Source organism: Prunus avium, chromosome 4 (assembly GCF_965620075.1).
Source record: "Prunus avium chromosome 4, drPruAviu1.hap1.1, whole genome shotgun sequence".
NCBI lineage: Eukaryota > Viridiplantae > Streptophyta > Magnoliopsida > Rosales > Rosaceae > Prunus > Prunus avium.
This window is the reverse complement of record NC_142287.1, coordinates 17,750,545-17,767,770: the sequence shown is the minus strand read 5'-3', so window position 1 is coordinate 17,767,770 and position 17,226 is coordinate 17,750,545. Positions and strand designations below refer to the sequence as shown.

The window sequence follows — 17,226 nt, the reverse complement described above, 5'->3', positions numbered from 1 at the left end:
GAGCCGAAAACCGGCCAAACTTTAAGCGATAAATCAAGTTCCAAAACACAAAAATTGATCCTAATCAACCCAACCATCAGCTAGAACACGTTGAGAGGATGAAAAAGGATACATGGATTAACGAAAATGGTGGCCGGAATCACCGGAACAAACACCGAAAACTTTGGGTCAAAACCGGTCTGTTTTCTCGATATTCTGGCGGCAGGAGGCAGCGGCTGAGGTGGTGGAGGGGTGGGATGGAGAGAGGAGGTGGAGGCGGTTCTTTTGGTACCGGCCTTGTGGCCAGAGGTGGACGGTGGCCGCAGCGGTGGCCACAAATCCGAGCGGCTGTGCAAACCGGGAGGGGGGGGAGGGGGGGTCTGTCGCGAGAAGGAGGGGACTCGGGGAGTGAGAGAGAGAGAGAGAAGAAGAAAATCAAACTTTTAAAAAAACTGGACTTTGAAATATTTACGATTATGCTACTAGGCTTCCGTAGCTCGTAAATTGTTCCAACTCCGATTTGAGCCCACTATGTGTCTATGAACTCGTATTGACGCGATCTACGCAATAGAAACATTCATTTTCCCAAAATCCTTCTGGATTAAAAAGTGACTGAAATAACCCTACCCCTGAGGGTTAAAATTGTAATTTCATAATTACATAAATTTTAATAATTTAAATGGGTAATTAAAATAAGGTCGGGATGTCACAACCTACCCCCCTTATAAAAATTTCGTGCTCATAATTTTCAAACCTGTCATTCGAAGAGATATGGGTAATTTAGCCTAAGGCATAATTGGTCTTAGTCAGGGTGACACCGGTAGGGAGCGGGAAGTTGTCACTTTGAATAGTAACGATTTGAGGAGTGGAGGTGGAAGATCCTTCATTGTGAGGAAGCGAGACATTGCCCATTGCTACGGAACGATATGAGAGTAAGATAAGGATATGTGTTTAGGGTTTGGTAAGAGGATTTGATTTGAGAGTTTAGGATTTGGATTTGAGGGATTTGGATTTGAGGAATTTGATTTAGGGTTTGTGTGAATTTGAGGATATGATTTGAGAGTTTAGAGACAACTTAGGATTGATTGCTCTAATACCATGCTAAAATATGAATATGGTTTGAATACTTTAAGTTAATTATATTCTTCTCCACAAAGAGGTATATATAGGAGTTTACAAGAGTGCTTTACAAGGAAATATATATAGTAATCAATTAGGAGAATATCTCATAATTATACAGGAATGTGTCAACTATATAAAATAAGGAAGTAAATCACCTAATTAATCAAGGAAATAAATCTCATTGATTAATTAGGATAACTCACGTTAACAGGCTGGAAATTGATAATAAAGATTATTTTCTTGGGACTTACTGATTGGTCAATTTATTTATTTAATGGATAAAACTTCTAAAGTGCTCGTTTTGATCTTGGTAAGTAGATAGAGTACTTTCAGACTTGGCCGCTTTTGCTACTTTGATTATGAATCCTCATGGCATCAATGTATGATTTCCCAACGAGTTGGCGTGAAAAATATCCTTTGAAGTAATCTGCAACACTTATTCTGTTGAAAAATGCTGGCTTCTCTGGAGTAATGAGGCTTGGCGCAGGACCCAATTCTCCATCAAGCTTTGGGCTGTAAAATGTGGCTATAGACAGCCTCTCCTTCTCCTTGTTAACTGTTGCACGATGCTCAATGCTACGGTAAACTCCATTTGTCACAATCTGTCAAAACACGGAGAAATTTAAGCACGATCAAATAATTACTTACCAAAAGAAAATATAAAAATAGATCCCCTGATTAATATCACAATTGAAGGGTTTGATTTGAGAACAATTTCACAAGACATATTCCGAAAATAGATCACCTGATTACCTCCAAAATGTCTCCAATGTTGACAATAAAAGCATTATCAAGGGGTTTTACAGGAACCAACACCCCATCTTTTCTTATCTGGAGACCTTCCATTTCATTGACTTGGAGGAGGATTGTTAATCCAACCGCATCTGAGTGAAGGTTAAATCCAATGACAAACTCCGGTTGCTGACATGGCGGATAATAGTTCATTCTCATTTGCTGCAGCCCTTGTTCAAACAATTCCTTCATATCATTAGCGTCCATTCCTAGAGCATTTGCCATGAAATTAAGTATCTTTTTGGCAAGATTTTGTAGTTCTGCCGAATACACTTCTAAATTATCTCTGAAATCAAACAAAGAGTTTTCAGTTACTCATGTTTATCTGTCACGTGCATGCTGTGAGAGGGATTGACGTCATATGTGACAGTCACACACAATAATTTAATACATGTTGCGAGCGAGAGGGATGTATATATATGTTACGGTGGCATAAATAAGAATTTAATTTACAGTGTGTGTGGAGTGTAAGAGAGAGAACCTGAATGGGAGAGGAAGCTTGGGGAATAAGTATGGCTTCCTCAAAGGTGTTGGCAATGTGATCATGTAGAACATGTCAGCCCAATCAAGTTTCTGCTCCTCAGACATAACAAAAGCTTGCCCCAATCCCTCTATATCTCCTCCCTGTTGTTGAAACTGCTTCTTCTCATCCACTGGAAGATTGAAAAATTCTTGAATCCCTGACTTCACACTCTCCACCAATGATTCGCTCACTTCATGATTTATCAACTGTAACAATATCCAAGTTCATGAGAGGGAAGGTAATTAAGAGTCCAAGTCTCGCCTAATGGCACGTCAAGCTTGTTAATGCCACTTGTTACCTATAATCAGATCCATCTGACGTTGTTTTTGCTTTTTCATTATTCACCGTTGATGGGTAATATTGAATTGTGTGTTTTTTGTTTTTTTTGGTGTATACAGTTTAGTATGACTATTACACTTGGGTAAGGAGAGCAGATAGTATATGTACCTGAAAAAACCCCCAATCTTTGCAAGCAAGGTGCAACTTCTCCAGCTCGGACTGCATGAATTCTTTTGAAAATAACTTGCTCATGTCGATGACGGGTATTTGAGGCGAAAGAGCGCAGGTCTGAGATATGATCGGAGAACGGTCTTGTTCCGGACGCACATATCGCTGTGGGACTGCGGCTAATGGCTCTTTTGCCAGCTCCTGAACACTGGGCACCGGAAGAGTGCTTCCTAGCTTTGATTGTGGTGTTTCCATTTCTAACTAGTTGCTCTAAGAGAACCCACTCTTTCGAACTAAAACTCCGGCCTACAATCATTTTCTTACCTTCTTGGAAGCTTATATAAGGTAACCATGTGGACTTATATAACTTTGCAATATTCATCCGATGCATATACCAGCTGTCCGTGACATGTGCGCACGAGTACTAGACATATTTTTGGTCCTTTAGAAAGAAAGTTAGGTAAATTGTAGTCGAGCTCTTAATTTCCGTCCAGGGATTGGATCTCGGTGGGTGAGGGCCAGACTGATTTAACAATACCTACCTAATTATCTAAAACGAATTATTTGCTGTGCCCGATACATGTACTGTGTTCTTACAATATATAGAAATCGATACAAAAACATCATTAAGGAGGGGATTGGGCATGCATGTGATTTGTTCATAGAATCAAATGGTGCATTTAGACCTAATTTGAACCTACCATTTGTTCACAGTTTGAATATATATATATATATACAAAGAGACATAGGACAATTGAAAGTAGTTTATTACATGAATATATGTCTATAATAGGACGACCTCTTATCAGAAATGCGTTTAATTGTCGGATTGATCTATATGTTTTCTTTTTTTCTTTTTTGCCAAATTCCATATATGTTATCGACTATACTTTACCAAGACATAGTAAATTGAATAATTGAAAGTCGTTTACTCATGTATATTTTATGAACCAATTTTTCGTATGGGTTTTGAACATCTATATTCATTACCCTGTTTCGTTGATGTTCAAATTTTACTCATATGGGATGGGAATGAAGGCCAATTCATGAGTACAATGTTTTTTTTTTTTGGGAAACTCATATTTTAAATTATTCTAATGTACGAGAATGATGATCGAACTCATATGTAAGTGAGTGTGCACACTGCCTTGATCAATTGGTCTGACTCAATCTTAGTGCGTGAGTCTAAATTTCAGCTCAGGGCATGCTAGAGGATTAAAACCTAACTTCTAGGCAAGCCCGGCTCTGAGGAAGGGCGAGAAGGGCGATTGCCTTGGGCCCCACCTCAAGGAGGGCCCCAATTTTTTATTTTTATTTATTGTTCTTTTAAAAGCTGCTTCTAAAATAGTCTCCTAATATGAGGTATAGTAGTATACTAATATATATAAAGGTATAGTAGTATATATCAAAGATTTCTGAAGTTCCATCTCTTGCATTAATGGTTTCTCCTTGATTTTATTCAAACCCAATCTATGTTCAAGTCCTACTAGCGTTAAGAAAGAAGACTAATTTTTTTCTTTTTAATGACGATTGATGAGTTCATGTTCGGAATTATAAATGTATCCAATGGACTATCTTTGGACACATAAAAAAGGGCTATAAATGACTTTGAAAGGAGTAATTTGTGGTTGATATAATTAACGTATATTGTGCAACGCCTCTTTAATTTCTTCCTTTGCTGCATTCTACTACTTAAAATGTCATATTTTTCTTCCAATCTCTTTGATGTTTTTTTTCTTGTGTTCAATCATTGCTTTGTATATAAAAATTTTAAACTTTTCCACAAGTAAAATGATTTATTTTTAAGGCCTAATTTTTGTTAATAGTTGTAAAAGGTCTACATTCTATATACACACGTTTCAATGAAAGAAAATATTTTTACTTGTAAGTAGTCTTGCATTTATAGGGCCTTCTTCTTAGCTTTGCTCCGGGCCACCAAAATCTCAAGACCGACCCTACTTCTAGGTCTTAGGACAATGCGACAAGATAAAATAATAAAGCTGCCAAAATAATATCATCGTTAATAAGAATTGGTTAGCGAGTGGAATATTGTGCTTTAATTTTACCAGAGGAGAGGTAAACATGTTGATTGAACTACCTCAAGTACTGATCGACTAGCATTGAGTCTCAATAACCATACCTAACTATTACTAGTACTTACACATAACGTTTTGGGCTTTTCACATGTAAGCTCATAAGTAGGGCCCAAAATATAGAAAAGCGCTACAATACTCAAACCTTACCATACAAGCTTTGAAAAACCTAAAAATTACAACACTACCATTAGAGTTTTTAAAAAAAATCATAATGCAAGGATAATAATGGTATTCCACACATCAGGTCCTTTTTAGGTTATTTAATTTTTTTCCAATTTATATCTTTAAGTGTTTATATATAAAATCAATGCAAGAAATGAGTTTATTATAAATTTCTCTAATTTTGTTAATAGTAATTGGTTTAGCCTAAATCGCCAATTTATTTTATCCACTATTAATTTAGCCAAGTTGATCTTTGTGTTTTACCTGTAATTGTGTGCTCATTTCAGTTTAATAGGTGTTCAAAAAATTCAAAAACCAAAATTTGAAATTAATGAAAGAAAAGATTACAAAGAGATGAGAATGAAAAGAGAATTTTGCACATAAGGGTTTGTTTGGGAGTGATTCTAGATAGGTTAGAATCACTTCTAGGAAGAATCACCTCTCATGTGATTCTCCATATAATCACTTTAAGTGATTTTAAGTGATTCTGAGCAGAAGCACCTCCCATGTGGTTCTCTATAAAATCACTTAAAACCGCTTAAAGTGATTATTTGAAGAAGTAATTCTCCATAGAAGTGCTTTTTGGCCTATCTAGAATCACTCCCAAACGAGCCGAATCAAGTAACACACAAGTGAAGGAAGTTGAGGTTCAACCCAAAATCAATTGGTCATGGGGGAGTAGTCCAACTCATTATAAACCCTTGCTAGGTTTCTTAACTTTACAATGTGGGACTTTTTACCTTCGCATTCTCACAATAAGGAGCTCTCTAAGTGCTGTATACCGAATCTGGGAATAGGGAAGGCTATATAGCTCTATATCCCAAAAATACCGAATCTCAAACCTATATAAGGGGTGGCCTACTGCCTTCAATTTATTGCATCCTTAAGTATTCTTTAAATTAAAGACCTTTGAACCAGATTATAGTTAGTAATTATTACGAATGGAGTCTGTGCGTAATATTCGAGAGCCTCAACAAGCACAGGGCCCTGCTGCAATACTAGCCATTGGCACTGCAAATCCAGCTAACTGCTACTACCAACAAGATTACCCTGATTTCCTATTCCGAGTCACCAACAGCGACCACAAGACCGAATTGAAAGAGAAGTTCAAGCGCATATGTAAGTAGATTGCCATAAATATCCACATTTGTTATTAAACCATGAATTGTTTAAATATACATATAATATAACTACAATAATATAAATACGTGTATATGTAAGAGTTTGTTTGGTTAAAGGTTCAAAAGCTTGTGAACGAGTAAGAAATTCTCATTCTCGTGATTGCCAAATAAAAACACTATTGTTTGGTTCAAGCATAATTTTCTGTACATTATTATTTTTTATTAGTCAATTAACATCTTAACTTGTTTTCATTTATTTGTGTGCAATTAATAGGTGAAAAATCGAAGACAAAGAAGCGTTATCTGCACATCTCGGAAGAGTTTCTGAAAGCAAACCCAAACATATGTAGCTACAAGGCACCCTCACTCGATCCACGTCAGGACATTTTGATTCCAGAGGTACCCAAGCTTGGCAAGGAAGCGGCATTGAAGGCCATCGAAGAGTGGGGCCAGCCCATTTCAAACATCACCCACCTCATCTTCTGCACAGCTTCCTGCGTCGACATGCCTGGCGCCGACTTTCAACTCGTCAAGCTCCTCGGCCTTGACCCCTCAGTTAACAGATTCATGATCTACCAACAAGGCTGCTTCGCTGGTGGGACTGTCTTACGCCTTGCCAAGGACGTCGCAGAGAACAACCCCGGCTCACGTGTTCTGGTGGTGTGCTGTGAGATCACAACTATGTTTTTTCAGCCACCTTCTGAGAGTCACTTGGATGTTTTAGTAGGGCAAGCTCTATTTTCAGATGGTGCCGTGGCTTTGATTGTTGGTGCCAATGCCGACTCCAATACTAATGAACGCCAAGTGTTTGAGATTATGTCAACGAGAGAAACTATTGTCCCCGACTCGGAGCATGGCGTGGTGGCGCACTTGCGGGAAATGGGTTTTGAGTATTATCTGTCACCAGATGTGCCAAAGTTGGTTTCTGCAAACATTGAGGACCTTTTGGTTAAAGGGTTTAATAAAATAGATGGGATTAATAATGATTGGAACTCCTTGTTCTATAGCATCCATCCCGGCGGACCGGCCATTTTAGACAAGGTTGAAGAAAAACTGGGTCTGAATGAGGGGAAGCTGAGAGCAACTAGGCATGTATTGAGCGAGTATGGGAACATGGGAGCTCCATCTGTTCTGTTTATTCTCGATGAGATAAGAAAGAAGTCAACGGAGGAAGGAAAAGCTACAACTGGTGATGGTTTGGAATATGGCGTTCTGATTGGGATCGGGCCAGGGCTAACCGTGGAGACTGTTGTGCTGCGTAGTGTCCCCATTGCTACTGCTAATTAATTAAGTCGTTAATTACTCATCACTATCCAATAAGTACTACGGCTTTACAGTATGCGTAAGTTGATTATTTACCACTTGTTATGATGTAACACAAGTAATAATGAGCAAGCCAAATCATGGAATAAAATTCAGGATGAGAAGTCTTCTTTATTTTTCAAATTATTACATAATTAATCTAAGGTATACCATATATATATAGTTTCGAATTATCAAGTCAACATTTATAATCAAAATTCACGATCACTAGTAGTTCCATCACAAGGCTTTCATGATCGCATGCCACAGAAGAGATTCATGGCACACGTTTGTGATTGATGAAAACATATGCCCAGTGGTGAACTAATGAATTTGTCAAGGGAGGGGCTGACCCATTTTCTCATTGAGCGAAAGGTACGAAATAAATCAGATTGATTTTTCGATCAAAAGTAATAAGTGAAATTTTTGGTCTTTTCCTCTTTCTCTATCCCTATCTCGTAGGTACAACGTTTGAATCAATAGAGAACCTTCTTTTCTGTATCTGTATAAATGTATCTAATCGATATTATTACATTCCAATTCCTTCTCGATAACTCCCAAGGAAAATTTCGAATTGTATCTCAAATTGACGGGTTAGTGTGAGCTTATCCATGTGGTTATGCACTCTTCGAATATAGCTTAAGGCTAAAAGCTCTCCAAAAAAAAAAAAAAAAAAAAAAAAAAATATATATATATATATATATATAGGGGTATTTTGATCACTTTTTGTTCGGGAATGATTTTTGAACTTCGAGCTGCATCATTGCATAGAACTCGACTATACGAGTTCGTAGATTGGTGGCACGCTCAATTCCAAGTTTTAACGAGGGAGTTTTTGTCTAGAAACGAAAAGGACGTAATAAGAATTGTCAAATTTCTGTCACAGCAATCTGAACTTTATCTTATTCCTCCTTCTCTACAGTACCACTACAGTAACTAGGACTTTATCTTCTTCTTCCTCTCTCTCTGCGACATTTTTCTCTTCCTCTCTCATTTCTCTCGCAGCAATCACTGTAGAAACAGTGACTTTTCAACTTTCCGACCACCAATCGACGTCGTTGTGCACCGGTTGACCATGCCGTGTTCATGAAAGTTGTTCCTCTCCTTCTCCTCTACAAAATCCACTAAAGAACTGGTCGTGAAACCCCAAGATTTCACCGGATTTTGGATTGAAACCGAGACCCAAAACCTCCTTCGATGCCGACGGTTTCTGGGCTTTTTCAGGCGAATCCGGCCACCGTTTTCGTAAAGTGAGGTGCTTGTGAGGTAAAATACCTCTAGGCCAAGTTGGGCCAGAACACAATGTTAGTGGTCGAGCTGGGCCAAACCACGGTGTTAGTGGTCGGGCTAGGCTCGAGCCTAGTTGCCATATATTTTTCCACCCTGACTCGTGTGGGCGTATGGGCCCATTGGTCCATAAGCTTGGGCCCGGTGCACATAAGGCTGACATCAACCTGGTTTACATGGTGTTCACTCAAAGGACTTCTAGTCCTAAAAAAGTTGGCCAAGCTCATATGGACGAAAGGTCCGAGCTATATTTTTTATCAAGCTCATATGGACGAAAGGTCTGAGCTAAATTCTTTATTGAGCTCATAAGGACGGAAGGTCTAAGCTCAATTTTGGCCAAGCTAAAATGGACAAAAGGTCCGAGTTATATTTTTATCGAGCTTTAATGGATGAAAAGCTCCGAGCTCAACCTTTTTTGAGCTCATGGTCAGGTTGGCAAGGATCCGACCTCAACTCGCCAAGCTCATGGTCAAGTTGGCGAAGAGCCCACCTTGCCATACCAAGCTCATGGTCAGGTTGGCGAAGAACCCACCTCGCCATGTCAAGCTCATGGTCAGGTTGGCAAGGAGCGGACCTCAACTCGCCAAGTTCATGGTCAGGTTGGCGAAGAGCCCACCTCGCCACACCAAGCTCATGGTCAGGTTGGCAAAGAACCTACCTCACTATGCCAAGCTCATGGTCAAGTTGTCAAAGAACCCACATTGCCATGCCAAGCTCATGGTCAGGTTGGCAAAGAACCCACATCGCCATGCCAAGCTCATGGTCAGGTTGGCGAAAAACTCACCTCGCGATGCCAAGCTCATGGTCAGGTGGGCAAAGAACCGACCTCAACTAGCCAAGCTTATGGTCAGGTTGGCAAGGAACCGACCTCAAATCGCCAAGCTCATGGTCAAGTTGGCGAATAACCCACCTCGCCATGCCAAGCTCATGGTCATATTGACAAGAAAACCAACCCCAAATTGCCAAGCTCAGCCTCATGTTGGTGGAGATATGACCTCATGATATGTCGAGCTTAGCCTTAGGTTGGCAAAGGTCCGACCTGCAAACTCGTCGACCTCAATTGAGCTTCCTTCACTAATACCATCATGATACGTGGCATATATACCATTAGTCGATTTACACATCAGGTTGTGTTTCTTCTTTGCACGACAAATTATTACTTTCTTCACTACTGCCCAAGTCCTTTGCCACGCTTTTTTATGGGGACTTGGGGACTCTTCATGGTGCCGATATGTGACTTACCAAAAAAATTTATGATACGATTTAATATTTTCAGCTTGGCCAAATTATCAAAGTGCAACTCCCTACACAAAACTCTCTTGTTTGGGGACTTGGGGGACTTCTGTTTGTGAGGTAAAATACCTCTAGGCCAAGCTGGGTCAGAGCACGATGTTAGTGGTCGAGCTGGGCCAAACCACGGTGTTAGTGGTCGGGCTGGGCTCGAGCCTGGTCACCATATATTTTTCCACCCTGACTCGTGTGGGCGTATGGGCCCATTGGTCCATGAGCTTGGGCCCGGTGCACATGAGGCTGACATCAACCTGGTTTACATGGTGTTCACTCAAAGGACTTCTAGTCTTAAAGAAGTTGGGATGTTTCGGGATCACCAAGATGCCTATCTAAATGGAGTCCTAGTCCGAGGAGGGTTAGTTTGTTCTGAAGTCCTAGTTTGAGGAGAGCTGGTTCGCTCTGGAGTTCCACTTCGAGAAGAATTAGGTTGTCTGGATGATATAAAAGGTTAAGGCCATCCTCCATGAAAGGTATGCAATTCTAAGCAATAGAACCTATTGTGCAATCTTACTCTCAAACACTCGACTGACTTAAGCATCGGAGGGTCCTTGGCCGGCACCACACTGATGTCACCCACTGAAACTATCTTGTTTTGCAGGTTTTGGAGGACGACTTGGTTGGTCATGCTGACCTAGTTCGAAAGAATTGTCTGACCTCGATCTCGAAGAGGTCATCTTCTGTTGAACCAAATTTAGGCATCAACATGAGGTATGGTTTTTCATCATTTTTCCTTGCTCTATCCGTTTATGTACTTGGTTTGGGTCGATTTTGTTGTTTGAAGGTTTGATTTATACACCCACATGGCCGACGACTTTGGCCGTGTCATAGGCCACTCCGGTTACTTTTTGGCCAAGGTCCAAGAACTAAAACACTCATCTAGTTATGCTTGATCTTTTGGTATAATTTTTGGCCGGTGATTTGGAGATTTTTTGTGGTTGGAAAATCTCTCAAGCCACCCACCGTCAGCTGTGCATGGCACCGCGTCTGTCGGATGTTGATGACATGTTTTCAATCTAGAATTGTTCCCTCGTCATCTCAACCACGACGGTATGCTCAGATTAGCTAGATTCAACCGTTTGAGTATTATACCAAAAACCACCTATTAGGCATTTCTGGGTTCGATACGTTTGAACCGTCGAATCATGACGAAACTCTTGGGACATGTTTAGTGGATTGTATTGGACTTATAGAAACTTTTGGAATGGTAATCGAAGGTCGTGGACCTTGTAGGTCCAGTTGATCGTTTTGGAAACTATGAAGACTCGATTAACCACGAGTCTTCTGAGCTTGTCTCAACCGTTGTTTAGCATTAGAATGGGCCCAGAACCTTTTCTTAAAGGTTGTGCACACACTGTGAGTCCTAGGAACTAGGGTATTGATTTCAAGTTCAGTGTTGGGTTCGATTATTAAGTTAATCCTTGTATTCTCTCAAATAGGCTTTTAGACGCAACATATCGCTCTAGACGAAACAGCAGAGGGTTAAGTGTTCTTTGGGCTTATTGTGAGTGGACATTTGTTTTCTAAATTATTCTATGGAATTGATGAATTATGAATACCAGATTCTGAACAGTCTATTATGCAAATTCAGATTTAGTTTAAGAACGGTTTTGGGATTGATATCGATTTTTAAAAGGGATTTTGCTTATTTATTTAAGAAAGGATTTTTGGAAAGGTATTTGAGTTTTGAAATTAAGATTGGTTTTGAAAAGAATTGTGCATGTTTAATTGTGGATTGTTTTGGAAAGTTGGGAACAGATTTGGGAAAGTGTTTTGGAAAGTGGATTGGTGAAAAAGGAATTTTTATAACAAATTTTCGAGAAATACTTTCTTTTTGTTCACTCACATTTTTACTGTTTTGCGACCCCAGGCAATTGATAGCTCAGAGTTCAGACTACCATGTCAGCTACTCTGTCGTCGTTTCCATCCCAATCTATCCATCTCGCAGGACTTTGTCTTATGTTGCTTTCTATTTTGGAACTGATCTTGTAAACTAAACTCCAATAATTGCTCTGATATTGCCCATGTATGATTGAATTTGAGGTCGAATGCCTATTTTGTCAATTGTGTGCTTTAGCATTATGTGTGCTGCCAGTTGGGTTGTTGTTTGGGTTATTTGACAGGTGGAACAATTCGGGAAATGTTTGTTTTACAAGGGAGACTTCGCCGAATTTTCAGTAGAAGTGTTGGCTCATGCTCTGTTCTGTTTTATTATTATATTGTATTTAATTAAATAAAATAAATCATAGGAGACTAGAAATGAAAGTATCCTTCTAGCTGAGGTCGAGACCGCGTCGTCGAGGCATCATCGTTATCCGTTTCGTAGTAGTGTGCTACTATCACTTTGTACATTTTATTTTTCCCCGGGTTGTAAACTTAATCTTTAGTCGCTCCGCTTGCTTGTTTTGAGTTTGGGTAGAAGGCATGAAGCCTATTCGAATAGTCTTAACTGTTGTGCATGACTTCACTTTGTGCATGCTGGAAGTTGGGTTTATTCTGGCACTTGTTTGCAGGTATTGTAAATTGGGAAATATTCCAGTTATAGTGGGAATTCTGTAGAAATTTCAGTAGAAGTTGAATAGTCTATCAGTTTAAATTGGGGCTAAAGGACTTTTTAGTAAAGTGGGTCCGACATCTGCTGGATGTCGGACAGGAAGTAGGGCTCGACACGGGTTTCGATAAGAAATCCGGGGTGGGTCCTGTCATGTTGGGTGTTAAGCTCATAATTTCATACATATACATGCCCAATTTACTTACTTCTTTTGCTTAGTTTCCTATAATTCTAAGTTATTTGCCTCTATTTGTGTGTTATGTAGGCCAAAAGAGTAAGAGAGAATAATTCATGCAATTCAAGCATGTTAAGGCCTAATTTGGATGAATGGATGAAGAGCTTAAAGACAAACTCATTTTGGCTACAGCCCCTTGCCAGTCCAGTTCCGTAGGTCACATTGCAATATTTGTTTCAGCAACCTACACAGCTCGGATGAGGCCACATTCTTCATGAAAGTTGTTCCAATGGGTGTGTACTATAACATATCCAAAATTCAGCCCCATTGGATGAATATGGAGTCTATTACCTAACAAACACAGAGCCATGCTCAGGATGGATTTTATCAGCGCGCAAAATGAGTTAGCAATTTGTTTTGGCCTTAACTTCCTCCTCCGACCTTGGATTGGCCCAAATGATATATGGCTGGAAAGAAGACATTCGGAACTTAAAGTTTGAGTGCTTAAATTCTTAATTTGCTTAAGGGAAGCCCAATTCGTAAGCCCTTGAAGTTGCTGGTCATGCTGACCTCAGGATGAGCTATTATTTCTGGTTGGAAGCTTGGTCATGGTGAGCTAGGCATGAGCTATTGAGCTGGTTGGAAGCTTGGTCATGGTGACATGAAGATGAGCTAGGGCTGCTGGTGGGATTTATTGGTGAAGTGCATCAACCAATTCAAATTTTCTAATACAAGTGCATCAACCATTTCAGATTTTATAAAACAAGTGTTGTATGCATTAGCCATATTGAATTCAGATTTTTCACTTCTTTAGGCCTATAAATAGGGAGGTTCTCTAAGCTTGTAAACACACCCCAAGGGGGGGAGCTCTCAAACACTTCTCTAGAGCTCCCTTCCCTTCTCTCCCTCAAATTCTCTTAATTTTGCTTTCTAGTTCTCAATTCTAGCTTTCCTTTTGCTTCTTAGTTGTAATTTATTTTTCTTTGTAATGTAAATTCTTTTATTAAGTTTTCAAGTTGAATTAGTTTCCAAGTTTCAATTATGGTTTTTGTTCTTATTCATTATGCTTATAAGTTAATATGCTAGTTTGAATGATTGATCACCATTTAGGCTTGCATGTTAGCTATCTTGGTTTGAATTAAGAGTATACACCATGCTTTAATTCGAATTGAACTATGAATAGGAAGAGTATGTATGGACATTCGACAACAGGGATTAGATACATGCTTGGTTGTTTAAATTGTTCTTCTATGCTTAACGGGTTCCTAATGCTTAATTTTAGGTTAGACAACAAATGATCAAATTAGGGAATTAGGAACACAAGGTTATGACCACACACCATGGCTTAATCATACTTTAGCTAGAATCAATCCATTAATCTAAATTGAACTTGGGAACTTATTTGCTTGAGTTACTTATTTCTTTCTTCCTTGTTTTATGTTCTTTGTTTTTGTTTCTATTTTGTGTAGGGAAACTAAATTGGATCATTCAATCACCAATCCCTGTGGAATCGACCTCGCACTTACATATGCTATACTACCAACGGTTCGTGCACTTGCGAGTATCACAAGTTGAGGATGCAGCTTAATCCATTTTGGTGGAGCTAAATCTACGCAACATTGGGCTCGAATATGAGTTAAAACGAAGGAGTTATGGTCTACGGTAGTTAGAGGCAATTTTGTAATTTTAAAAAATTCAGATTTTTAAGCCAAGCCAGCTGGTCTACTCTCTCCTCGATTTTCTCTCCTCTCACGAAATGCGGTGCACAGCACCTGAGGAAAATTCTAAGGGCCACTCCTCTCGTGGGGTGTGGTCAACGTTTGACCGAGCCCTCGGTTGATCTCTCTTGGTTAGAGTCCACGTGTTGATCTCTTGTTGGGTAGACTGGGCTTGACTATTACTGAACGTCAACACTAATAAAATGTTTGTAAATTGGATATTAGTTGGGGCTACAAACTCGATTCACTTGTTTCAAATACATAAATAAATAAATCTTCCAGTTCTTGAAGGTGTGGCAACTCTCTTCAGTTTCTCTCTTTTTTTTCACTTCTACATAGTCGACTGTTGAGACTTTGTCTTCAGCAACTTCAAATTATATTACAAAAAAGAGTGGAGCCACGACTTGACTTCAACTTGCTGAAATTGTTACCGAGTACAAAATAATATTAGAATAAAGAGCGAAGCCGCGACTTGGCTCCAGCTTAGTGAAATTGTTCTGTACAAATGTTTACCAACATGTATTAAATAGCCAATTCGAAACCTAATTAGAGAACTGAAATTTGAATAGAAATGATTTATGAATAACTTAAAACGGAAAATAGGGAAGCTGAGATAAGTATTTAATAGTCATTCACATGCATACTATAAAGTGGAATCCATTGAGGTGTTCTTCAGGCACGAAAATATCGTATTGCCCTCGACTCAATTCGTACTAGCGCATTTTAAAACAAGTATTATATGACTCCGTTGTATCAGAAGCATACTGAGTAAGGCTCCAATTCGAGCAGTACAACCGTACAAATCCCATCTCTAAAAAATACATGATTTTTTGTTGGACCACGGGGGCTTCATTCCCATCTCTCAAAATAGCAAAAAATAAAAGAAATTCCTAGGCCTCTCCTTAGATGACACCAACTTCTTTCAGTTGATGCCGTAATAAAACCCTAATGACAGCCTTATGAATTAGGTTTGGCACAGTTGTGGACCGTTTATTCTTTTACATAATAATTAATCAGTGATGAAAGGAAGGATGAATCCTATCTATCATTGTTACCCTATTTACACTATTACATTTTACTATTTGCGCGACAAAGACGATTTGATCGCGCAAAGCACATTTAAGTTGCACAAACTTCAACGAGACATAAGCTTCGTTGCGCTGAATCTGTCGCGCAAAGATCGTGAAGAAAGACTTTGCGCGACAAAGTTTTTTAATTGGTCGCGAAAACGTGAGCGACTATTAACCTCGTCGCACAAAAGTTTAGGGAAATTTAATTTTACGTTTTTTTTATTTTGTAAAAAAAATAAATTTTGTTTTTTTTTTGTAATAAAATGAAATTGCAATAAAAAAATGTAATGAAGAGAATTTTATTTATTTATAAAATAATATAAATGTATGTAGTACAAGAGAAATGTTTAAAATGTAATTAAGAAAGTAAAAAACTAATTAAAAAATGTTCCAAAATCTACGTGGTCGTCTTGCAAATGCGGCTCGAAGGTCTGGACATTATCGACAGGGGCAGAGGTGTGGTGGCCATGCTCGAGTTGGAGGGGCTCGGAGGTCGACGAGGGACATATTAAAATGTTAGTACGAAAAAAAAAAATTAATATTAATGACATATTAAAAATTGAATATAAACGACTTTATTATTACCCGCTGCCGGGCCTCCATCCTATATGAGAAGGGCTTGGAACTTGAATGGTGGAGAAGAGTCTTCTTTTCCCTATTGCCCTTATTTGCTTTCGCCTTCTTCTGTTATACAAAAAATAAACGTATTAGTTGAAATTGAGATGAAATATAAAAAATTAAATAAGCATTAGTAAGAAACGTGTAATAATTTTCAACTTAATATTAAAAAAAAATACCACATAATCGAGCTCCTAAAAATGACCGCAGAGCCACACCTAACTATCCTCCCGCCCCTCAAGGTCCTTCGGGCAACCCTTCTGAAGAGCGACCTACGGATCATCAAATGCCTAAAAATGGTGGTGCAGGTCGCTCTTCCACTGCTTGTACCTCTCTGCAAAGAGTCTGTTGATGTACGCCAACGACTCGTCGTCGAGATCCTCTAAATTGTAGTTCGTCTGCAATAAATTAATTACATACATTAAGTAATAGACATATATAAAGTTTGAAGGAAAAACAATTAAAAGGTAGGATACATACCGACAACTGTCTGCGCACCTCCGTCCTCATCTCGTCAGGCATGACCTTTCAAGACTTCCATTTCATCAGGCAATGGGTCCGAACGATGCGACCAATGTCGTGGGCCAATGAGCTATGCTGGTCCGCCGTTGGTGCAGCCCAATGCCGCTCGTCATATCACTTGGTCACCCGGGTGACCTTTGTCGTCTTCAACTGGCGACAAGGTCCTCGGGTGTTCTTCTTGGCTGCAAAAAAATATAAAATTAACGTTAAATAACAAATCCTACTAAAATCTTGGTCCAAAACAATTGGAGTTCAAGGAAATCTTTACTTGGTTGTGAACCCGACGCACCAGTAGCGAATGTCGATGTTGTGTCGGTCGTGCTGGGGGGGGGGGGGGGGGGGGGGCAGTGATGACGCCGGTGCATGGGAGACCCCGAGACCAACCGGCAAGTGGTCCATCTGTGCTGGAGCAGTGGCAGCTGACGGCTGAGCCGGGGGAGGCGAACTCTGTGCA

At 39.5% G+C, this 17,226-nt stretch overlaps 2 protein-coding genes and 1 long non-coding RNA gene across 3 annotated transcripts; 1 reads left to right on the top strand and 2 right to left on the bottom strand.

Annotated features, from left to right (window-relative positions):
• Window positions 1–1,094: 1,094 nt before the first annotated feature.
• Window positions 1,095–3,190, bottom strand: LOC110747788 (oxoglutarate-dependent flavonoid 7-O-demethylase 1-like). The gene is made up of 4 exons (XM_088251598.1): window positions 2,864–3,190; window positions 2,375–2,622; window positions 1,855–2,179; window positions 1,095–1,703 (listed from the first exon to the last, which is right to left on the bottom strand). The coding sequence occupies exons 1-4, from the start codon at window positions 3,116–3,118 to the stop codon at window positions 1,431–1,433; spliced, it is 1,101 nt and encodes a 366-aa protein (XP_088107724.1). The 5' UTR covers window positions 3,119–3,190; the 3' UTR covers window positions 1,095–1,430.
• Window positions 3,191–5,994: 2,804 nt separating this feature from the next.
• Window positions 5,995–7,679, top strand: LOC110755238 (4-hydroxycoumarin synthase 1-like). Its single transcript, XM_021956415.2, has 2 exons — window positions 5,995–6,240; window positions 6,517–7,679. The coding sequence occupies exons 1-2, from the start codon at window positions 6,063–6,065 to the stop codon at window positions 7,527–7,529; spliced, it is 1,191 nt and encodes a 396-aa protein (XP_021812107.1). The 5' UTR covers window positions 5,995–6,062; the 3' UTR covers window positions 7,530–7,679.
• An 8,294-nt stretch (window positions 7,680–15,973) lies between these two features.
• On the bottom strand, window positions 15,974–16,948 carry LOC110755190 (uncharacterized). The gene is made up of 3 exons (XR_002526451.2): window positions 16,731–16,948; window positions 16,430–16,648; window positions 15,974–16,316 (listed from the first exon to the last, which is right to left on the bottom strand). It is a non-coding gene; the product is annotated as an uncharacterized LOC110755190 (long non-coding RNA).
• Between the last annotated feature and the right edge of the window lie 278 nt (window positions 16,949–17,226).

What these genes read in the sequence shown, in the direction of transcription:
- LOC110747788 (XM_088251598.1), bottom strand. Translation starts at nt 3,118, where the DNA reads ATGGAAACACCACAATCAAAGCTAGGAAGCACTCTTCCGGTGCCCAGT. An exon ending in AAGATTGGGGGTTTTTTCAG is followed by an intron (nt 2,623 to 2,863) that starts GTACATATACTA and finishes ATATTGTTACAG; the next exon opens with TTGATAAATCATGAAGTGAG. An exon ending in ACATTGGAGACATTTTGGAG is followed by an intron (nt 1,704 to 1,854) that starts GTAATCAGGTGA and finishes GTGTTTTGACAG; the next exon opens with ATTGTGACAAATGGAGTTTA.
- LOC110755238 (XM_021956415.2), top strand. Translation starts at nt 6,063, where the DNA reads ATGGAGTCTGTGCGTAATATTCGAGAGCCTCAACAAGCACAGGGCCCT. An exon ending in AGAGAAGTTCAAGCGCATAT is followed by an intron (nt 6,241 to 6,516) that starts GTAAGTAGATTG and finishes TGCAATTAATAG; the next exon opens with GTGAAAAATCGAAGACAAAG.